The sequence below is a fragment of the Mus pahari genome, chromosome 21 (genome assembly GCF_900095145.1).
Source record: "Mus pahari chromosome 21, PAHARI_EIJ_v1.1, whole genome shotgun sequence".
Classification (NCBI taxonomy): domain Eukaryota; kingdom Metazoa; phylum Chordata; class Mammalia; order Rodentia; family Muridae; genus Mus; species Mus pahari.
Window position 1 is genome coordinate 19950171 of NC_034610.1, and position 23878 is coordinate 19974048.

General features: G+C 46.2%; 2 protein-coding genes across 5 annotated transcripts in view; one reads left to right on the forward strand and one right to left on the reverse strand.

Annotated features, from left to right (window-relative positions):
* Cramp1 (cramped chromatin regulator homolog 1) overlaps nucleotides 1-19307 on the reverse strand; it is a 48678-nt gene extending 29371 nt beyond the window's left edge. For 2 of the 4 annotated variants that reach the window (XM_029533001.1, XM_021221616.2), the window contains exons 1-4: nucleotides 19038-19307; nucleotides 17217-17554; nucleotides 6916-7109; nucleotides 1421-1574 (exon numbers count right to left, since the gene is read on the reverse strand). In XM_029533001.1, coding sequence (XP_029388861.1) covers nucleotides 1421-1574; nucleotides 6916-7109; nucleotides 17217-17553 — 685 coding nt within the window. In that variant the 5' untranslated portion in view covers nucleotide 17554; nucleotides 19038-19307. Of the gene's footprint in view, nucleotides 1-1420; nucleotides 1575-6915; nucleotides 7110-17216; nucleotides 17555-17941; nucleotides 17995-18938 lie in introns of those variants that run through there. The other 2 variants (XM_029532999.1, XM_029533000.1) reach the window with 2 other exon arrangements.
* A 286-nt stretch (nucleotides 19308-19593) lies between these two features.
* Ift140 (intraflagellar transport 140) overlaps nucleotides 19594-23878 on the forward strand; it is an 81741-nt gene continuing 77456 nt past the window's right edge. The window contains exons 1-2 of the mRNA XM_021221172.1: nucleotides 19594-20415; nucleotides 22274-22451. Of these exons, the coding sequence (XP_021076831.1) occupies nucleotides 22305-22451 (147 nt within the window). The 5' untranslated portion in view covers nucleotides 19594-20415; nucleotides 22274-22304. The remainder of the gene's footprint in view (nucleotides 20416-22273; nucleotides 22452-23878) is intronic.

A 23878-nucleotide genomic window follows, 5' to 3' on the forward strand; every position in this document is an offset into this window, starting at 1 on the left:
GGTTATGAGCCACCATGTGGTTGCTGGGATTTGAACTCCGGACCTTCAGAAGAGCAGTCGGGTGCTCTTACCCACTGAGCCATCTCACCAGCCCCATGCCAGTGATTCTTATGTCAGAAATTTCACTATCTAGAAAATTGAGAGTATAAGAAAAATATCGATAGAACAAGCCCACTATAGAAACTGCAGGAATTCAAGGCAGGATGGAGCAGAGCAGGCTGGAACCAAATGAGTGCAGGGAGAGAATCCAGAATCATGGAAGGAAGAGGAAGCTAGGTTTACAGTGAAGAACAGTTGATTAGATTATGGATTAAAGAGGTACCGTCATTGAGAAAGTGGTCAGTCAAGGGTGCTTTTAGCGAGAAACTAGACTAACATTTGGAGACAATCTAGCCACCTCTATGAAGATGAACTGGACTGTGTAAATCCTGACTATAACACAGATGACCAGAATACTGACAGAGCCAGCATCCACCCAAGCACAGCAGCAAAATTCAGGCTTTCTTGTGCACCCAGAATTCAGTTTATCTCAGTGCCCAAACTCATAAGAGGACCCAGGATCTTCTCTCACAAGGCAGTTTTCTCCCAGGTATAAATCTTTCTCTACCTTGCTGGGAAACTTTGAGACATAGAATGTCAAGAGAAAGTAGACAACCAGAGTGTCTAGGACAGCATGTTCTAAGGGGAGGTAAATACTTCCTGCAGGGAAGCTCCACTAAGAAAGGAAGGAAACAACTCAAAATAGCTCTAGCAGGTACCTGAGATTGACCAGATTTCCTAGGTCAGATTCCTTCTGCACGAGTATATAAGTAAGCACTGCAGACTCAGAGTTACTCTCAGACAAGTCAAACTGTAAAGAAAACAAGAAGCAGAGACCACAGAGCCACCATAGAAGAACAGTCTCCCATCTGTTGAGCTTACTGCAGGGTATGCAGTGTGCATTAGCATCCCTGCTCTTACACCTACTGGATGGGCTTGGGTGACAAAGCTTTGAGTCATTTCTGCTTCTGTAAGTAACCCTTCACTCAAATTCCTGTAAGTAGCCCACCAAAACAGCATTGGCCCACCAAACTGGAGTTTGGCAGTATTGGTGCTTTGGTCTGGTCTGTCATGGTCTCCGTCCCTCTCTTGGGCAAGTAGATGTTTGTGTGTTGTGCCTCCCAAGAAATGTCTGTTACCCAACATAAATATATTCAACAACACTGAAACACAGAAAGCACAGCTCAAACAATAATAAGGTTCCTTACACAGATGGGGCAGCTTCCTCACAATTAAATTTAACCAATAGGTTCTGAACATGCCCCCAACCAAAGCACTAGGATACAAATCCCACGGTAAGCAGCCAGGTGAATATGGGGTCACATAGAGTGGGCAATGGGTGGCTTGCCTAGTGGTCCTCTAGGGTCTCTTTGACACTCACCATTGTCAAAGTCAATGTATTTGGTAATCTTGTGCCAGGTGCGGTAGTAGAAGTGCCGGACCTGCTCCTTGTTCTTCACCATGCTTGCAGGCTTGCCCTTCTTCTTGTACTTGAGAGCAATGTTGTTCTGAATGGCTTCAAAGTCTTTTCCATGCTAGAAAACAAAAGTCCATAATAAAAGCATCGCAGTGAAAATAAAACAAATTTTTGGTATAATGTAAGCATCATCAAAGTCAAAACGGGACCAGCTACACAAAGCATAAAACAAACTAAGCTTCAAAGCAGAAAAGCATGAACCTATCCTTGGAACAAACGCTTATGGGTGGCCCTTAGGGGGCCATGAGGGAGACTTACAGGGGGATTCCATGGTAGAGAGCTCAGGCTCTTACCATCTCACAGTAAAAGAAGGGTCACTCTTCAAAACTACCTACTGATTAGATCACAGAAAGTGGGATCAAAGAAAAGTGGTACATACACACCCCTGGGAATTGAACCAAAATAGAAGCAGTCTGAACATATCAAAGGACCAACCCTTCCTAGAAGACCTCCTGCAAAATCTGGGTGTGGTTGGAATTTGAGGATGGAAAGTGTGTTCCTGTGTTGATATAGAGAACCAGCTGTTTGGTGATCTCAAAAAAGAGAGCTAGCTAGATGTGCTGAAAGCACCCTGTGCCAGTAGTACCCCGGAACCCCAATATAACTTCTTTCTTTCATTTATTCATAAGTTTTTCAAGACAGGGTTTCTTGTGTACCCTGGCTGTCCTGGAACTTACTCTGTAAACCAAGCTGGCAGCCCATGCTGGGATTAAAGGCGTGCGCCACCATACCTGTCTATTTTCATAGAGAAGTCTAGTGTTCTGCAAAAATGGCTAATTCCAGGGCTGCAAGGTGTTTGTCAGATAAGAATGGAATAATCGTTGTTGCCTAAAATGAGACCTTATACAAATTGATTTCAATCTGTACCCAAATCATGGAGGCACAAATCAATGATGCAAATGGATTATGATCCACATAATGAAGTAGCCTTCATGAGTCCACACGTACGTAACGCAACACTAGGGAGAGAAGGAAAAACTTCTCTAAAAGGGATCTGTACTCCTCAGACATAGAGCAATGGAAAGACAGTCACTAGACAGATTCCACGATGATGGCTGTGTCAGGCAAGCAGCACCAGGCTGTTTAAACTAAGGTAGGACAGACTGACGGAAAAGGTGCCATGTGTTGTCTCAATACTCAGAACCACCGGGAAAGCACCACCTGAACACTGGGCCAGACCATCACTGCCAGGGAAAATTGCTTTGTGTATGTGTATGTATGTGTGTGCATATGAGTGCATATACCACTGGACAAATGTGGGGATCAGATGCGCCTTGTGGTCATCAATCTTCTTCTGCTATGTGGGTCCTGGAGATCCAGGTCAGGCTTAATGACAAAAATCTCTACATGCTGAGCCACCTCACTGACCTCTTACAACATTTTTTGTTAAAAAGATTTATTTATTTATTATATGTAAGTACACTGTAGCTGTCTTCAGACACTCCAGAAGAGGGCGTCAGATCTCGTTACAGATGGTTGTGAGCCACCATGTGGTTGCTGGGATTTGAACTCAGGACCTTTGGAAGAGCAGTCGGGTGCTCTTACCCTCTGAGCCATCTCACCAGCCCACAACATTTTTAAAATGTTTCAAAATGAAAAGTTAAATTATTTCAATTTAAGACTTATCCACTGCTTTAAAAACTTAACAGGAAGCAGAAACTCGAGGCTAAGCCAGGGAGATAGAGATCAGCCTGGCAACAGACTGAGACCAAGTCTCATACAAAGGAGAAAGCACATTAGCTCATCATGGAAAGGTACAGCTGGGTCTGTGTCTCTGGGTCTGACTGGGCAGCTATCTCCTCAGCAGCTGTTAACATCAACAGAAACAGAGACAAGCTCCCTGTTGTGAGGTCTGACTGCCTCATTTATGACTCCTTAACCTGTATTCTCAAACTATATGGTCTGTGGGATGTAAGTATGTGTCCTACAGTCAACCTGCATTTCTACAACCACAGGTATTCTAAACGTCATTATAGATATAATAAGTTATTCAAGAACAACAAAAATTGGGCAAAGCTGAAAGAGAAAGAGCTAACATCTAGGTGATGAAAACTCACGGTATTTACACAGCAAAAAGCCAGAGATATCCCTGAGGCGTGTGCGTGCACATAGGATGGGTAGGGTACTTTGAGATGCACATCAGGGACAAGACTTTCAAGGCAGTTCTCAATGCAGTGAATTACAACACTATGGCTAAAGAATAACCATACAGGTGGAGAGCAAATAAAACAGAAACACAGTTCTAAGTTTTATATTATACAAAACCACCACTGAAACCAAGAGAAAGGACTTAGTCAAGGTCTAAGGCGCCATCTATTCAGGGCATACCCCCCGGCCACCTTGGCTCTCTTCTAGCAGTGGGACTAGAACTCACTACTAACATGGGGTGAGGTCTAGATATGCTATCACCTGAAAGATCGAATCTGAGGTCAGGCCCAAAATTGTGCTCAGCAGAGCTGGAGATGTGGCTTTTTTTTTCTTTTCTTTTTTTGGTGTTTCGAGACAGGGTTTCTCTGTGTTCCCCGGCTGTCCTGGAACTCACTCTGTAGACCAGGCTGGCCTCGAACCAAGAAATCTGCCTGCCTCTGCCTCCCAAGTGCTGGGATTAAAGGCGTGCGCCACCACGGCCAGGCAGATGTGGGTATCTTAAGCAAGAAAGAAGAGTCAGACTTGGGGCATGGGACAAAGGCAGAATCTCTGCATCTGGCCGGCCGTCTGTATCCTCTGGGCCAGGAGTGTTGCTATGAGCTTTCCAATGGTGGTAAAGAAGTCAGACTAGGTTCTGTGAGCACATGCAAATCTCTTTAGTGGGAGAACACCAAGCCCAATATGCACAAAGGTTTTATTCCCATCACCCTTATGCATACTTACATATGCCTGTGCGTGCGTACATGTGCACCCACACAAATATGTTGATAAATATTACAGAAACAATTCTCAGGGCACAGAATTACAGGTAGAACGCTTAGCTACCACTAATCCCACTGCTGAAGATTTCAGCTGCCCACACCCACCCAACATTGGTTAAACAGATGCCAAGGCCTCATCAGGGTCTTTCAGTCAGACTCCAAATGAGGTGTGAATCCCCCACACTCTTCCTCTGGTTATTTTTTGTCAATTTGATCCCAACTACAGTCATCTGAGAAGGGGGATCCTCAAATGAGAAATGGCCTCTATTGCAGTGGCCTGTGGTCTTGTCTATTGGGCATTTCCTTGAGAAATAATTGGCATGGAAGGGCCCAGTCTACCATAGGCAGTGCCACCCGAACATACCGTCCTGAGCTGTATAAAAAGAAAGTTAGCTGAGCAAGCCGTGGGAAGTAAGCCAGTAAGTAACATTCTTCTTTGGTTTCTGCTTCCGGTTCCTGCCTGAGTCCCTGTCCTGGCTTCGAAGCCTCCATGATAGTTTTCGACCTGGCAATTCTAAGATGAAATAAACCCTTCCCACTGAAGTTGTTTTTGATCATGGTGTTTACTAGAGCAATAGCAACCAAACTGCAATAACTCCCATTTCCTCTCTTCCTCTCTGTGTATCAAATCACAGATAGCATTCATACATTATTACTAATCAGGGATTTCGGACATCTAAAAACACATGCCTGGTTGGTAGGAGAGGAAACAAGAAGGCTAGGCCAACTGGAGAAGAAGGGCAGAGGATGGTTCTTACAAGAAAGCCTCCTCTTTCTACAGCTTGTCATGAACAACCACATCTCACACCTCCCTTACAGTAGCTGGAGAGCCAGACCGCCTTGCAGGAAGGAAAACACTATAGTAGTTACAAATTAGGATAAGATTCACTAACAGTTGTACACTCTTACAATCCAGCAGGAATTACAAGTCTATTATACCTACCGGCTTTAAAAAGAATAATTGGAAGATATCTATATAGATGGTGTCTTGCTTTATTAAAACTCTGAAAAGAAAAAGAGCCCTTTCACATTTGTTTCGATGATTTTTCCAACTACCCTAACAAGTCTTGTATGTACCTATTTCAATCTTTCTATGGATAACAAGGGTCAAGTCACATGAACATGTCAGTCACACTCCCCTGGGATGGGAGGAACTTAGCCTATCACCCACACAAGGGAGGAATACCAGCCATAAGAATATAATAATAAAACCAAGTCTTCAGCCCATTAGAAGTGTCCCCCTTTCTAATCTTTATATGATTTAAATTCCTGGGCTTTATTCTTGTGTGGAGCTTGTCTTTCTGTGGATTGGCATGGTGCATCTATCACACCTGTGAATTAACTATTAAGAGGACAAGGCTCACTGATTAAGTCAACATGTCAAACAAGGCATCGAAAATGAGGAACTTGAACAAAAATGTTCACTACAGTGCTATTCACAATGACAGAGTCTGCAAGTAATTAAAACAAAACAAAACCAAAACTAAGAATGGATAACAGGTCGGGGAATCAGGCTGGGAGTAAACTCCTTGTTGAACATGCATAAGACCCTGGGAACAGATGGACACATGCAGACACACAGACACACGCACACACATGCACAAGGGACACTTCTACTGCAACCACCCAACTCTGTTACTGGCCCAACAATCGGTCCAAACAGGTCATGAAGGACTGGGCACAGCTGTACTCCAGTTAACTGTCTCCTTTATACAAAGCAGACAAGATGTACATAGGTCCATCTGTCTACATCCAAAGAAACACATTTAAAACCATTTTTCTTCTTGTTGTATTAATGGTAAAAGGGCTCAGTGGTTAAGAGCATTGGCTGTCCTTCCAGAGGACTCAAGTCAATTCTCAGCACCACCATGGCAGCTCCCCACCATCTGTAATTGTAGTTCCAGGGTATTTGGCATCTTCTGTCCTGAGGGTACTTCATGCATGTAGTATGAATATACACACATACAAAATAAAAATAGGTTAAGTCTTTAAAAAATATAAGCAAGCACATGACAAACACATTTGATGTTAATGAAAGTATGTTCACAAATAAGTACGAGGCTATGAAAAGCAAACGTCAAAATGGGGTCAGCTGGCAGGGCACAGTCACGTAAGTAGTGGGTCTGGGAAGTGGCTTTTCTATTCTGACAGAACTTGACATTTGTTTCTAAGTAAGTTGTAATATCTTTGGGACTTAGCTGCTACTCTGGCTGACAGGGCCAGGTATCTTCATGTCCTTCTGCATTTCCCAAATCAGTCACTGTATAGCCAAGGGAAAGCCCTAAGGAGGGTCAGACTCCAGGCAAGAAATATGCAGGAAACATGATTGAGAGCCTTTCATCCTAAAAGTCCCAGGAAGGAGATGACAACTACCCTGGCACTTGACAGAATCTGCCCAATTAACAGCAGTGCAGCAAAGGGAACACAAGATAAACAGTGAGAGCTCAGGAGGAAGACCCCTGGGGTCCTTGACTCAAGTCTACAACTCACCTCATACAGTCCCTCGAAGAAGGTGTTCTTGTCCTCCGTGCTCCACGACTCCCACTGCCTTCGGACCTTCTTTCCTTCTTCCTTCTCAGGCCCTGAAGATCCTATGTTCCGGGAGGAGGAGCGCGAGCCTCCTGCAGGAGTGGCAGGGGTAACCCCAGACACGTTTCCAGAAGATGATGCGCCACCGTCACTTCCTTGGAGAGAAAGAACTGTACAATAACTTGTTCAGAGAGCTGAGGGGTAGGAGCTGAGAAGATGGGGGGGGGGCACAAAGTGCTCACTGCCACACCCAATTCTAACTTTTACAGGTGATGCCAGCGATGCAGCACTCAAAAGCCACTGGGTCCTGATCCGAAGCCAGAGCTGATCAGAAGATTTTAATGTTTGGACAATGAGGAGAGCGCTCGTATGGATTGTTTTAACAACACAGTGAATCTGGCATTTTTATTTTGTCCACACTCAGAGTCTGATCCCTGCCCCTTCAGCAAAGCCACAAGGCACATTTCACGTTGATTCCTGCTCAAATGTGGTTTTTAGTTTGAAATATGCTTACCATATTTTTGAATAAACTGAATTTCAAGTAGCAATCTACATAAAGTATTGGTATTTCAGAATAGAGATCATTTAATGCTTAAAGTGCCATATAGTCTGAAGATCCCTTCTCTCTCTCTCTTTTCCCCTTTCCAGTAATAGAAGTATGAACCCAGGGCCTTGCACTCTACCACTAAGCTTACCTCCATACCTAAAACCCTTCCCTTCCCTTCCATCTGCTTTAACGTTACCTCTGGGTAATGTTAAATACCACCACCCTTAAAAATTCTCCTGGAGCATCAGTCCCTGATTTTTAGCAACATCTTTCCAAATCCTTTGCCAACAGGGTAGCACAATAAAATGTAAGGGACCCTAGAGACAAAAACAAAGTCAGAGATGCAGAATTTAGACCCTAGCCTAGTGGTCGGCCAGTTGAGTTTCCTCTTGCTGTGGGGAAGAGGAACTCACAGCACCTTAAATTAACCTGTAGTCTCCTTTTGGAAGATTGCAGAACCACAGGATGCCAAGACATCTTCCAACCCTGGAACAATCTTATGAGGTAGACAGATCACAAAAGTAAAAACTCTTTAAAAAACAAACACCATACAACAGAATTTTGTTTGTTTTTATTTTTTTAAGATTTTTATTCATTCATTATTATAAGTAGCCGCCTTCAGATGCACCAAAAGAGGGCATCAGATCTCATTACAGGTAGTTGTGAGCCACCATGTGGTTGCTGGGATTTGAACTTAGGCCCTTCGGAAGAGCAGTCAGTGCTCTTACCCACTGAGCCATCTCCCCAGCCCCCATTTTTGTTTTGTTGTCAGAGCCTTGCTTTGAACTCAAGGCAACCCTCCTACTTCAGTCTGCCTAGTACTAGGTGCAGGCCTTGGTACCGTACATGGGTCAGAGACTGTGAAGATGTTTTCCTAATGAGATGCTGCAGCCTTTACAGCTGAGATTCCGTTTCTAGTCAGTTTGGTGAGGCTCTTCCTGGACAGCCTGGGTGCTACTCCTCCCCTAGCGTCTCCTTCACTGTAGGGTTTTCAAAGAAGCAGCTTCACAGAAGAGTGTAAAAGATGAAAAAATTAAAAATTAGAAGCCCATTAATCCAAAAATACTTGAGAATACTTTCTCTGGCCATCTATGTTAGACCATGCATAAGGGCTACAAGCAGGGGGCCGAGAGCAGAGTAAGTAAAGATTGACTGTCCCTGCAGCAGCTTTGTCTATCCTAGGTATATGCCGTAGTCTGTGTCACTACATATAGTGACTGATGGTGACGGTAAGGTGTGAGAGCATCCTTGGGATCTCAGTCTTTCCTCAGCCTCTCAATGTCTGATATGATACATGCTGAACAATGGCATCAGCTGCTATATCTAGGCAGTGACAAGATCAAGAGGAGAAAGAAATCATTCTTTATGGTACTATACAACTCAGCTTAGATAGCCTTTTATATTATTATTATTATTCTGTGTGTGCATGTTGCTGTCTATCTGTGAGTGTGGGAATGTGTTAGCGTGCCCATGGGGGCCAGAAGAGGGCACTAGACTGCATGGAGCTGGGCCTGCAGGTGATTGTGAGCTACCTGATATGGGTGCTGGGACCAAATTCAGGTTCTCTGAATCAACTGTAAGAGCTCTTAACTGCTAAGCGATTTCTCTAGCCATTTCTAGCCACAGATTATTAAATAGATGCTCAGCGTAGCATAGTCTCCACCCTATTGTGAGTTTATTAGGAGGTAACCCCATCCTGAATCAAAGAGCGGCCATATTTGAATATTTGGAGTCAGAAAACTGCACATTCACACACATGGAAAACATTTTAGCTAGCTAGCTACATCAAATGGCCTCTAGTCTGTCATTTAGATGTATGTGGACTAACTTCAAGAGACAACACTATCAGACTTATAGAAGTCGATGGCTTAGCAAAACCAAACTGTCCAGTTACCAAAAAATAACCACATAAGGCTACTTAAGTATTAACTAAGAATAAAAACATGGTGGCACACACCTTTAACCCCAGCACTCAGAAGGTAGGTAGATCTCTATGAATTTGAAGCCTGCCTGATCTATGAAGGTGAGTTCTAGGCTAGCCAAGGGTTGTATAGTGACCCTGCCTCACAAAATAAACAAATAACATAAATTAATTAACAAAACATACTAAAGAAAAGCAGGTTCCTTGATCTGACTAGCCAAATTTCCCACAGTTAAAGACCTCGAATGGCCATGGCCACCTTCAGTGCAGAATATTGGACTTGGTGTGGATATTGCCTGACCAGTCAGTGTTCTATGTACTACTCAGTATTTACTGCGCTGAACACAGAAACAAAGTGAAAATTGGCTGCAGTCTGCATCTATCCAGCAATGTTACCGCAGGCCAAAGGAAGGGCTGCGCAAACCTCCAGACTCCCCTCAGCACAGCAAGCACGGGGCTTCTCAGGCGCTTGCCGCAGGCAGGCTGTGAAAGTGCTTCCGGAAGACAGGAGGTGCTTCCCTGGAGGACTCACAATTCTCAAACACCAGAATGTCTGGGTCCCAGGAACACATAGTTCTTCACACTCTGCTGTTTAGGAAGTGCTGCCTATCCACCTCTGTACCCACATTGAAGGACTTCAGAGCTACTTCTAGTTTCCCAAGAAACACAAGCTCTCTTCTCCCGAGTAACAGCATGCCATACAGCCACCCCTTCTGTGACCGTGCGGCCATACAGCCACCCCTTCTGTGACCTTTCAGGTTAACTCCTGTTAGTCCATCCTGGCGCTAGCATGCTCAAAAGTAGACACACAGCCTCTAAGTCCCAGAAGGCAAGTGTCTGACAAATATCATGAGATTTCATTGTCTCACTGTGACCTGGACAAGGAGAGTGGCGTGCAAAGGAGAACTAACAGCAATCCAAGGGAGAAGGAACCTTTGAGATAGAGTAGCCCAAACCCTAATCCTAGGCACAAAGTTATGTCAGAGAGAAGGGCTGAGGCAGCAAGCCACTCCTCAGAGCGGCGGCCACTGTCCCAGGGCCTGCCATTTGCTCTGAGATACCTGGCCCCTCTTTCTGTTATTTCAGAAGTACTATATAACCTCAGGAGGGAAAGTAAGGCAACCTGGACATTCAAGTACAAAAGTAAATTACTCCATGCAACTATTCCTAGCATGTACTATGCAGCATCCTAGAATACAAAAGCTTTGGAGAAAGACCACTAACACCTAATCTCCCTTCAAAGTTTCAGGTGAAAACAGAAAACATAAAAATAGGAAGCAGAATCAGGAACCCTGATGGGCTACAATGACAACATCCTGGAAGAAGTTTAGTCCAGAAAAACACTCAGGAAAACAGAAAATGATCAAGGTGAGCAGGAAAACAGCTGAAGCAAAAGTTTAAAAGACAGTAAGATGATGCCAGGGGATGCTGGTGGCACTGGGCACATCCCCAGGATGCAGGGGCCAAGGCTCCATGGGTGCAGAGGCATGTGAGAAAGGCAAGGCTCCAAGCACTAAGGGCTTTGCTAACGGTATGCATGGTAAGTCAGCGTCTCTGAAACTTGAAGGGACCTGATGGTATACACAAACAGACTCCCTAAGACAGAGTCCCCTAAAAGCGAGGACAGGTTCCTGTTCTCCCAAGCCTAAGCTTAGCACCATGGTTTACACAATAGAAGCTCAGTGATAGCACAGGAGCAGTGGCGGCAGACAAGGGGCTGAGCACAGATGTAGTCTTTGCCTTCTATGCCTTAGTCTCCACAAAAGCACACCTCAGGATGGAGAGCCTCCCCCACCAAGTCCATCACCGTCTCTGGCAACATCTGTACATCAACCCACAGATACCTTATTGCCACCAGGTCAGCTGTGCCCTACCAATCCCAACGTTTTCCTCTCTATTCACACAGCTTGCCATTCCTATAGTAATAGTCTCTAGAGCATGTATGGCCCTGGTTTCCTTCCCTGTTGCTCTGACATCACCTGAAGAGGTCAAAAGTCACTCTGGCTATCAAACAGGAATGCTGAGAAAACATCACTGTAGCTCCTCACTGCTACATGGCTGCCCAGTACACAGCAAACCTGGGAGTAATAAAATATGACTTCAACTTTAAAACACACACAGACACTTGTGTATGACTCAATTCTGCCTTTATAAGTAGAGCTCAAAAATTTCAGACAAAGAAACCTAGTCCAGAACCAAAACCTATTTTAGAAGAGGGGAAACTGAGCTACGAAAGCATGAACACCCGAAGGTCACCATGCAGGGAAAACCAAGTGACCCAACTCCCCCACTGTAAATCCAGGCTTCTCCCTACCCCATGTTGCTGCCCACCTCCACACTATGGTGTTACTATTCATCTTGAGGTACTACCCTCCCTGACCAAAACATAATATGACAGCAGCTTTTATTATTATACATAAGGCTACAGAAATCAGGATTCTGGAAGGACAAAACTTGAAACTTGACCTTTTGGTCTTTCCCTCAGTTTGTGAAAGATAAGGAAACAAAGGTTAACGACCTCCCCAATCCACCTGGCTCACGAATTACAACTCTGAAAAATTTCTGTTTCTTTCTTTCTTTTTTTTTTTTTTTTTTTTAAAGAGGTACTTATTCATTCTATGTATATGAGTACACTGTAGCTGTCTTCAGACACACCAGAAAAGGGCATCAGATGCCATTACAGATGGTTATGAGCCACCAAGTGGTTGCTGGGAATTGAACTCAGGACCTCTGGAAGAGCAGTCAGTGCTCTTAACCGCTGAGCTGTCTCTCCAGTCCCTATTTCTAATTCTTAAAAAAACATTTTTACAGCTGGGCAGTGGTGGCACACGCCTTTAATTCCAGCACTCGGGAGGCAGAGGCGGCGGATTTCTGAGTTCGAGGCCAGCCTGGTCTACAGAATGAGTTCCAGGACAGCAGGGCTATACAGAGAAACCCTGTCTCAAAAAAAGCAAAAACAAAAACAAAAGATACATTTTTACAAACATCATGACTGGGTTTGGGGATATAGCTCATTGGTGAGACCTTAGGTTCAATCACCAAGAGAGGGAAAGAAAGTTGGGGAGAGAATAGAGAAGGAGAGAAAGAAGTAGCGAAAAGGAAGGGAAATGGGAAGGGGGGAGGGAACAAGAACCATGTGGTAACTTCAGAGGATACCATTAAAATCTGCCATAATTTAAAAGAACATTAACTCACTGTCTTGACTGTCTCTCTCTGTGGCTTATGAGCTTCCTTTTAAGAACTAGGTACGTTAAATCCAGAATAGCAGGTACCCAGTTAAATCAAGAGATTCCCAGCCTCCTGTTCATTTAGCCTGTTCTAAGAAAGGTGCCTGCACACCAACCCCAAGCTTGGCCACTCTTGGATCACCACACAAAAAGGCAACCCTGTGTTTGTAGCACATTAAGACAGAGACATTTCAAGGATGGCACACACCATCAAGGTCCAACAAGGCCACCACAGCTTACAGGATACACAGGCATAGCAAGAGGCAAAAGTTCATGAAGGGAACCCAGATTCTGCGTCTCTGCTGGCATAGGACATTCACATCAGAAGCTGGCTCACGCAGTTTTGTTTGTACAGTCCCAATGGTATCTGAGAGAGACCATCTCTACCTAGGTCACATAGGAGGAACTCTTCATAAGCATGCTAGTACTCAAGGACTGCAGTCTCAATGGATGAACCCTAACACCTACCACTGCCCCAGCCCTGTCATCATTAACATCCAAAGCTGCTTCTAGACCAATATGGCAAGTGTTCAATAAACTAATGAGGATCCCTCTCAACTCTGGTCATTCAACTAGTCCCCACAGATGCCATTTGTACACACCAATTGTTCTGTGAGATGCTTCCAAGGTGATCAGCGTCTAAAATGCCCTCCTTTCTACTCTGAAGGTGATTTGGAGCCTGGACTCTTATCTCTTAACACAGATTCCCTTCCTTCCATCGAGTCTCCTGTCCCCATACCTGCAAGGCTCAATGTCATACCTCAAAGGGTCTCCCATCCCTCCCACAAATAAAGAAATCACAACTAAAATCCCCATCTCTATAAAAACATAGGCCCTCCTTATGGAATACCATAGGGATTTCCTTATTGTCTTCTATAGCCAATATCTTTTACATCCATAGAACTACAAACTGTTGGAAATATCTTCTGCTCTAGGTAGTTTTTACATTGTTCTATAGTGATAAGACCATCGTTATTCAACCTTAACAAAAGACTTCCATACTATATATGACAATAGCAATTTTCAATTTATGACTTTGCTTTCTGAAATAATTTCTGACCAATCTAAAATAAGGTTTCAAATAGTAAGATGTTAAGACATTCTTTACTAGCAAAAGGCAGTCAGTCTTACCTACCAAGGTAGACACTATAGAAACTATTCACTTTAACTTTAAGAGGAACTGAACTGGTGTAGTGGTGCATGCTTTTAATCCCAGTACTCGGTAGGCAGAGGCTGGAGCTGAATTCCAAGCCAGCTAAAGCTTTCTGGGCTTTCAACTCAGTAGCTGGCGTTACCTTTCCTAATTACCAACTTCCTTGACCTTTATAATTTATCATGAACCTTTGAGGAATATATTTGCACCTAAGAGCCTGCAGCAGCAGTCCATTTGTGAATTCAAAGCCAGTCTGAGCTAGAGAGAACCCGTCTCCAGAACAAAATTATATGCAGTTACACAGTCTTGATAGTTTCCGCTCTGCCTTGGGGTCTGCTACCTTCTGACACATCACAAACAGGTGGAGTCTTTGTCAGGATTAGGAATCAAATGTTCAGGCTGTCTGCTATTGTAATGGATGTCACAGACGGTGTGGCTGGAAGCAAGACAGGAGTCTTTGTATTTGTTGGCTGTTTTTTTTAAAACCCAGACAGAGTTTTGTTGTGTACTCTTGGCTGTACTTGAACTTGCTTTGTAGAGCAGGCTGTCCTTCAATCAGAGAGATCTGCCTGCCTCTGTCTCTGGAATACTGGAATTAAAGGCTATGCGACCACACACCTGGCAATTTGTTTTTCTTTCTTCTGAGAAATGAACATTTCACTCAGTACTTCTCCAGTTCATAAAGTGGCCAACTAAGGAAGAGCATGGGGCCTCCTAGGTCCTAGCCCAGGTTCTTATGGACAGTCTCAGTAACTCTGGGTTTCAGTCACAAAAGGATCCTTGAGTGTCTCTGGTATGTGGCAGGACTGGAACAATAAGCATTTTTGACTTCAGGTGAGTTTAGGATAAAAACTATAAACTAGCCTCTACAGCCATTCAAGAGCAAAGTTATAGAAATGAAAAATGTCTGCCGCGGGGGCACTAAGTCTCTCCCTTTATCACACACACACAAAAATATTGTAGAATTATACTAGAAAAAGTTTTATTGAAGTCAAAGTATCTACTCTTTTGTCCTCAGAGAAAAAAAGCACAGCTATGCAAAGATAGCCAAACAAGGAGGACCTCCCTCTTTTCCAGAAGCCACTCTTTGCAAACTCCCATCACAATGAGACTTGGAAGATGGAACCAGCAAAGAAACGGCCACTGCTTCAGCTGTCAGCTTCCTTCGCATATGGAAATCATGGTTTTTTTCCAAGTCAGAACTGAATATGCAGACATTCCCCACTTCTTACTGACCTATGCTGGCCAGCCAAAGTGGAGATTTCCAGTGTGTAGGAGAAACGTTCCTCCAGAGAGTCATTTCTGAGGGCTGGCTACACAGTGTGCTTAGGCAGGTCACACCTGATCTCTCCTGGTAGTGGATAGAGGTGATGGATGACTGAGTAAAGTTTCTGCAAAGCCAGACCGGGGATGTCCAGGGCGTGGTGAAGTGTATCTGAATGGCCTGTGCAGCACACGAGTGGATGGCAGCTACCGAGAGAATTTAGCAGGAAGGCAGGCACAGAGGAAACAGACTCTCATCTCACTCCCTCCTAGAAGCACTAGGATAGCTTACTTTACTATAGCCACATAGTGGCCAACAATCAGAACCAGAAGCACCAGTGATCTACGGAGAGGTTAACGGGGAACCTCTTCTACTTGTGCAAACCAAAACAACCCGCTCTCATCATTTCCCAGCTCCCAACGCACTCAACACCAGCTCCATCACCCCTGCTATGTACAGTTACTTATAAGTTAGCTTGTGTGCTTACAGGAACATATTTCTTCCCAGCAGCCAAACTTCAAGAGGCATCAACAATTGCAATTGTTTCTTTTTTCTCAAGTGGGTGCATCTTGGACAGAAAAGCAGATCTGAACGAACAGAAAGAACTGAGTGGGCAGGGCAGGGCAGGTAAGGTGGCCGTGGGAGTACACATGCAGGCCTTCCTGAGACACCACCACCAAAGTCACTGTAGACGTTAAAGGAGCTTAGCACAGACCCCAGAAGCTCCAGCACACCTGTGTCCTCTAGTGAAAAGGGACTTTACAAAACAATCAAGTTCTGTAAACTCGTGTTTTCCTAATACCAAAATAAACCTGTGAGGCGGCTTTTAGTTTTAGAAACATACAAAGTTACCTCATACTTACATTTTTAAATTGGCATACTCACTTCAGAAATTCTTTTGGTGATGTCATGAGTCTGGAAGAGGCCCTCCAGATCAGGTTGAGGCAGAAGTGACTTTAATGGGACACATCTGTGTCAGGCCCTCAATTGAAATATTTTCTTTTTAAAACCACCAAGATCACCTTGGTAATTTAAATCAATATTCCCCAAGAAATGAAAAACGAACTATAGTAGTTCAAGTGCTGCTATAAATAAGCGTTTTGGGTTTTGTTTTTTAAATACAGAGTCTCACAATGGAGCCCTGGCTGGTCAAGACCTTGCTATGTAAACCAGGTTGGCCTCAAACTCAGAGAGATCTACCTGCCTCTGCCTCCCAAGTGCTTAGATTAAAAGTGTGTCTTCATGCCTGGCTGTAAGTATGGAGAACTCACTAAAAATTGATGTCACATTTGTTATTTTATTTTTTAAAAAAGTGTTATGTAAGCCAACTATCAACTATATCGGTTCTGGCATGTAATCTTAGCACTCAGGAAACTGAGGTAGAACTATGAGTTCAAAGCCTTAGTGAATTCCAGGCCAGCCCAAGCTACCAGCAGATTTTGTCTTTAAAAAAAAAAAAGATGGGAACGGGATGGGGGGGCAAACTTGGACTGAAAAGAATGTAAGAGCAAATTGCCTGCATAGGTAAAAACCAAGATGCTGAAATATAAAAACAAAAGCAGACAGGGAATAAAGGCATGTGAAGAACTCACATGGCACATTTTTTTTTTACTTTGGTAAGAGGCTTCAAGAAAGCAGTTGCAGTCTCAACACAAGACAGTTCTGTGGGCTGCCCCTGATAGGTCACCGTCAATTTCATCCAGTGGAGATCCTTTCTGGGTCACCAAATATACCTCAGTTGAAACTCTAAGTGTCCCATTTCTCTGTTCTTCAAACTTTCAAGCCAGGAACACTTTGGTGGAAGACAGTCAGTCAAAACCTGCCTCTGCCACCCATCCACAGCCTCCCCAGTCCATAAATTACAAGAGCCAGTTCCTTTGTTCCCTTCCACTACTTGAGGTGTGGAAACCGAGCAAGAACTTTCTCTGCCTATACTTGGGCTATTGTGTGTAATTTAAAATGGCCATCCACAAAAAACCGTCAGGGACCCTTTGGGAATCTATGCCTCTTGCCCAGAGAAAGGACAATCACTGCCCTGTATATTAATATTAAGAGGAAAAGCAACAGTCTCCAAGGAGGGGAAGGGGGCACGTGCCCCTGCAAGTGCCACCCGAGGCGGTCTTGTCGGACGCCACAGGCTAGGTCCCTACCTTTTCCTCGCGGCCCGGAACCGCTGGCACCACCACTGCCCACAGCACAGGGTGCGTCCTTCCTGGGCCTCTTGCTCTGTGGTCGCACGCTGGACCTTAGGAAATGGTGCTGGTCCTGGGGGCTGCCCTGCGGTGGAGACGGGGTCGGCAGCCCTCTGGGTGGAACGGGGGCTCCGGAGGCCCGAGGGGTCTGCCCGTCCCTCTTTGTGCTGCTGCTGTCCGCCGCGTCCGCGCCGCCGGGCCCCTCTCCGTCCAGCGACTCCTCATCGGCCGTCCGCTTGCCCAGCTTCTTGAGCCCTTCCTCCCCGCTGCCGGCGTCGCCCAACTTCACTGTCATCCTGCGGCGAGAGAGACGAGGACGGTGAGGCGGGCGGCGGGCAGAAGTTTACCGCCGGCCTCCCAACATGGCGGCCGTTGTTTGTTCCAGCGCCGCCCGCCGCCCGCCCGAGGGCCCGCAGAGTGCTGAGCCCGACCGGACCGGGACCCCGCCCCGCCCTTGGATGCCCCTAACCCAGGTAGACCGACCAACACAGCCCGGAGCCGCGGAAGGCACGGCAGCATGACCTGGCCTCTGCGCTTTGGGTCCGCTGTCCCGCCGTCCCGCCGCCACCTACCCCAAGGAGCCGCAGCTCATGGCCCCCAGCTCGATCCCGCCTCGCTCCCCGCACTGCCGTGGCCCCTGGCCTCCCCTCTGCTCCCGAGCCGCGCGCGATCGAGCCGCGCACCTGCCTATAGCAACGGCCCGCGCTGCCCTCTGAGCCCCTTAGTGCTCCATAGGCCAAAACTGCCGCTCCCTCCAAAGCTGGCACGCAAGAGAGAGACTCGGCACTCCGGAAACCTTCCCAGGAGGGAGACGGGAGACGGCTCAACTACACCTCTCATTCAACAAAGCCTGCTGCATGGAACAGGTTAGAGAACACCGGAAAAGTGACAGCAAACACTGTTATGTTCCAGTCGGATCTCAAGAATCGGAACTGAACTATGTAAACAATTCTGGAAACAAAATTCTTGCTTTAACTTCTACCACTGTCATAAGATATCGATAAGCAAAATAATAATTATCTGTAGCCAGGAGAAGTTATACTCAGAATAAACTAAAGTTAAGGCACATTCCAACATCTTAAGACAGGCTGTGTACATGATGAAGCAGGACAGAGAAGCACGCTAGGTCCAACATAACTGTTGAAAACATTCCACTTAAGAAAACCAGACAGAGCAAGGTACCAATGATAACAAAGAAACAGACTGAAGGTAAAGACCGAGATGTAAAACTCGAAGTTAACACCATAAAATGGTGCTACCAAAAATGGTGTGCAGCGGTCCTGTTTGGTACTGATTTTTCAAATACTACTTTAAGAAAGCTCTGGCACAGAACCACACAAGACACAACCCCACGCTAAATGATTTTATGGCACAAGACTTCGAATCTATTCACTTTTAACCCCCTCCCTACGGTTCCCAAAACCCTGTCATTGTGCTAGGGAGCGAAACCCATTCCCAGACCCAGCACTGCCAAAGGCACCAAGCAAAACGCACAGGACGCACTCGCCGGCGCGCCAGGCCGTGTCCCCAGGCGCATTCCGGTCGTTCCCCAGCGGCGGTGGACTCCATAGGAGTCCGTCACCGAAACCCGTCACTTCCTGACCGTGGGAGGCGCGGGCACTGCGGGCCTCGTCCCGGCTCCACACCCTTTGTCCCATTTCGGGTGGGAGAAGCTCGCACCTTCCTGAGGCGCTGACCACTGGCTGCACGCGGCGCAGCCCACGAATACCGCGGCCCCTCCGCGGTCCCCGAAGGCTCCCAAGTGCAGCCTACGGTCACCTTTTTCATCCACGCTTCCCGGCAGCCTGGCTCCCGGATCCCGGGCCTCCGCAGAACCGACCGGGCCCGGCAGCTCCGGCTGCGGCGAAGCCGCGACGCCGGGCTGGTGGTCAGGTATCAGGCGCGGTCACCAAGCACTGTTCCCTTCGCAAGACCTCTCCGCGGACTGGCGCGCGGCTAACAGGGCTGACGGCGCCGGGGCTGCCGCCACTCGCCCTCCCACACCCGGGACGCCGCGCTCTAAACAGTTCCGGCTACGGCGGCCGCCGGGGACCTGAAGTCGGCGCCGGAGCGGGGAGGGGCGAACGTCCCGCAAAAAAAGACGAGCACGTCCAGCTTTTCTGCGGGCGCGCCCAACCAGCTAGGCTGCCATTGGTCGGCAGTCGTGACGGGCGCGCGCCCGCACGGTGGACAGGGGCGGGCCCGCAACGTGGGGCGTGTTGTGACGGCAACCTCGCGCCCTTGCGGATCGTGCGTCTTTTCCGATTGGCCAACCGACAGCCAATAGGATCGGCGTGCTGGTTGTGATTGGCTGAGACTATGTTGACGGATGCGTGAGAAGAAATCGCCGCCTCAGCGGGGCGTCTTGAAGCGCGCGCGAACTCGGGTGGGGACTTTGCACTTCGAAAACAGGTTTAGGACCATAAATGTATCGTAGAGTAGTCCACTAACACTTTTCCTATTCGAAGCTATAAGGAAATGTTTTTTAAAAACTCTAACGCTTATGCATGTGGCGTTTGAAAAAAGTATCCCAGTTCGCAGGAGGTCCCCGCCTCTGGTTATCCCCTTGGCTCACTGGCGTGGACCGTGCTACTGCGCCTGCTCTCCAGCGACACTCGCCGTTGGCTAACACTGGCTAAAGTGCGCACGGTCGCCCAGGAAACCCTGTGCCCAGCTGCTGCAAGGTTCTGCTGAGCACCGCTTGCAGCGGTCTTTCGAGGCGTCACGCGCCACACTCCGGGGCGGTGTCCGGTACTCAGAACGTCCCAGAGAAGCTCTCGAGCCGCGCCTTCCTATCCGATGCAATGCAACTAAGCTCCGCGAGGTGCCGGCTGATGGCCTGCGTGAGGTGGGCAGGATGAACTCGAGGAGAAAAGTATTAGGAGCCTTGACGCAGCTTGCCCGGAGTAGCAAATAGTTCTGGCCCACCCATCAGCAGAAAACCCAAACTGGTCCTAAAGTGGGCCTGAGACTCAGAGCTGCGCCGGGAGGTACCGACTGTCTTCGGTTCTTTCCGCCGCGAGTCGCCAGAGGTCGTTTCGGGAGGCAACGGAGGCGCGGCTGTCCCTCGACTGCTTCCGCTTTCTTTAGCGGCGTTGTCCGGGCAACACAGAGGCACAGGGCATCTGGCTGGCGAAGTTAGATTCCTATACCTAAGGTGCAAAGGGGTCTGGGGCTGGACTGGGGAGTGGCTAGGGGTGGGATGGGATCGGCCTGGGACCTAGAGATGACCTGCCAGGACCCTCTCGGTTCCTCCCTGTGTGCTGGCTTCACATTGTCTCCCTGCACAATCCTAGAGCCCCCTGCTGGACTTTTGAGTTGCAGTGTGGGTTCCCCCCGGATGCATTTAGTAAGAAGTTGGGGAAGACAAGAAAGCCAAAATCCTCTGCTTGGTTCATCTTTGGGTGGCTTGTAAAGATAGCATGACCTGACTGGACCACCGTGAACTACACTGTCCTTCAGTAATGTCTACATGATGCAGCTAGTGATCTTATTCTGGCCCAGAGAGCTAAACTTTAGATCACTGGTCACTATCCCGAAAGGCTACTTTAGAACCCATCCTCTTGATGAACAAGAGTCTGTAAGAGGAGTAACTTGTCTTAAGCCTACTTGTTAGTATAACTCCTTGGGCTTAATGAGTTTAACCAGCTTTCCTAAGAGTTGGCATGATGGAAGCACTTACCTCTGAAAATGATTGAGTATAAAAATACTCAATATAAAAATGAGTATAAAAATGAGGATCAGTTGACTGGAAAAAGTGAAATTGGCCTTTTCTTGTTTTATGGCCTACATACTTGAAACTTGTTCCTGAACTAAGGACATTAACAGATTTTTAAATAACTATTTTATTGTGAGCATCTGCTTCCTAAAGTTTACTTAATAACTTTTTAGTTATTTGACTAATTCTCATTTTGAAACATAAGTGCTGTGCTCAGAAGTGCCTCATATGTTTAATCCCAGCACTCGGGAGGCAGAGGCAGGCAGATATTTGTGAATTTGAGGCCAACCTGGTCTACAAAACAAGTTCTAGGACAGCCAGGGCTACACAGAGAAACCCTGCCTTGAAAAAACAAAACAAAAACAAAACAAATGAATAATAAAAAAAACCTTAAGCACAAGTGAAAGAATGAATAATTAGAACATTGTATAAAATGGACATACTGAAGCTGACGTGTTGCCCTTTTAAAAAAAAAAAAGATTTTTTTTCTTATTTTGAGGCAGGGTCTCACTTTGTATCTTTGGCTGCCTGGAACTCACTGTAGTAGACCATATTTGCCTCACACACATAGGGGTCTCTGCTTCTTCCGGGCTGGGACTGAGAGCTTGTGCCACCATATCTGGCTTATTTTTAATGTGTGTATGTGCAGGCTGCAGAGGCCAGTGTGGCATCAGATCCCAGAGGAACTGCAGTTCTAGGCAGCAGTGAGCTGCCTAATGTGAGTGCTGGGAACTGAACTCATGTCATCCGGAAGACTCTCTTAACCACAGAGCCATCTTTCAAGCCCACGAAACAAATGTAGCTTCTCCCCAGTCACTATAGCTTTGTGATCCTGACTGTCCTCTACCACCTGTAAGTCATAGCTACAAGACCTTCTTGGGCTTTTTGGTTTCCGTGACGTTGAATTCTGTTTTTCTCTGTAGAGATGTTCTTTGATGGGTCGTTTACTTTTATTTTGTTTTAATGTTTTCTTTGAAAGTATCTGTATAAATTGAAGCGATACTTATCGAACGAGAACAATCAAGAATTATTTGAAACCCCCGTTTCAGTACTTGCTACTTGCATTCTCTGTTTAGTTCTCTCTTTGATAGCAATGAATTTTACTTCTTTTCCAGGACACCATGGGTCATTCGAAGTTCAGGCCTTAGCTTCCAATTTTAATAGAGATCTCTAACAAATAAATTGGTTTGCATTCATTTAAGAAATTTTTTTAAGCTGCTGCGTGTCTTTGTAGGTTTGCTTCCATTTTGTAATTCTTCACACCGTCACTGTGGGTTGGTTTCCCCCCCCCCTGCAGGTTTCATCCTTGAATAGGCCTGTGCATAATCATGGCGCTGTATTTTGACCACCGAATCAAAGCTCCAGACGGACCCAGCTCTCCCTCCCACATCACCTGGCATCCCACCCACCCATTCCTGGCAGTTGCATCTATAAGCCCGTCTTCAGGAGGCAACGTAGACATTTACCTTGAGCAAGTGAGTCCCTGGAGCTATGTCAGCTTCAGCAGCTCCTGAGTCTTGTGTTCTTTTTCTCCTCCTGAGTCATGCAGGCCAGGAGGTAACATAACTCAGCACAAGAGTTCTCCTAATCAGTTCTTCGTAAGGGCCAGTTATTCCCAAGCATCGAAGCCGCGATATCCTGCAGTTCTTTCATCCCTGCTATAGAGGTTCAAGGGCATGCTTACATCTGATCTCCTGTGTCATATATGCATGCCTTCTTCAACTCTTTGTGTTGGCCCTTTGAATTGTTTTGATTTCTTTATGTTGTGAGTTTGATTCTTTTGCCTGCGTGTGTGTATTTGGACCAGGTGCATGTCTTCAAGGTCAGAAGAAGATATCAGATCCCCTGGGACTAGACTTGTAGATGGTTGTGAGCCATCATGTTGTTGCTGGAAACTAAACCTCAGGTTCTTAGGAAAGTCAGTAAGTGCTCTGAATTGCTAAGCTACCTCTCTAGCCCCATATTAACCCTTTCAAACTGCACTAGCTTCCTATGGCTGCTATAACAAATTGCCATAAAGTAGGTGACTTCAAAAAAGTAGAAAGTCTTTTTCTCACAGTGATAGAGGGCTGAATACCTAATGAAGATATTCATCAGATGAATCATGAAGAGTTGTAGGTCAGATCAATGTAAGGAGTTGGAGACTCCATGTACAGCACAGGGGGTCAGATCTAAGTGTGCTCTTGAACCTCTATGGCAGGATAAAAGGACTGCCATATATATCCAGCCAAGATCTGGATCTTGCTGGCCACCAAGCCTAGCTCAGTCAGTAAGCTCCAGATTCAAATGAGAGACTGTCTCAAAAATAAGGTAAGCTGATAAAGTGGCTCACAAGCAGAGGTGCTTGCTGCCAAGTGCAATGAGCTGAGTCCATCTCCGTGAGGATCCACATGACAGAAGGGGAGAGCCAGTTCTCTCAGGTTTTCCTCGGATCTCCACATCTATCTTGACACATACACATACAAGATAAGTAACCTTTTAAGCCTTGTTTATGTATTGTGTGTGAATGTGAACACACATGTGTGCCTGGACCCGTGGATGCTAGAAGAGGAGGTCAGGTTCCTGGAGCTGGAGTTAGTGGTTGGGAGCCGTCTGACGTGGGTGCTGGCAACTGAACTCAGGAGCTTTGGAAGAATAGCAAGAACTCTTTTTTTTTTTTTTTTTTTTTGGTAAAGATTTATTTATTTTATGTCTGTGAATACTCAGGACCTCTGGCAGAACAGTCAGTGCTCTTAACCTCTGAGCCATCTCTCCAGCTCCAGCAAGAACTCTTTTTTTTTTTTTTGGTTTTGGTTTTTCGAGACAGGGTTTCTCTGTATAGCCCTGGCTATCCTGGAACTCACTTTGTAGACCAGGCTGGCCTGGAACTCAGAAATCCACCTGCCTCTGCCTCCTGAGTGCT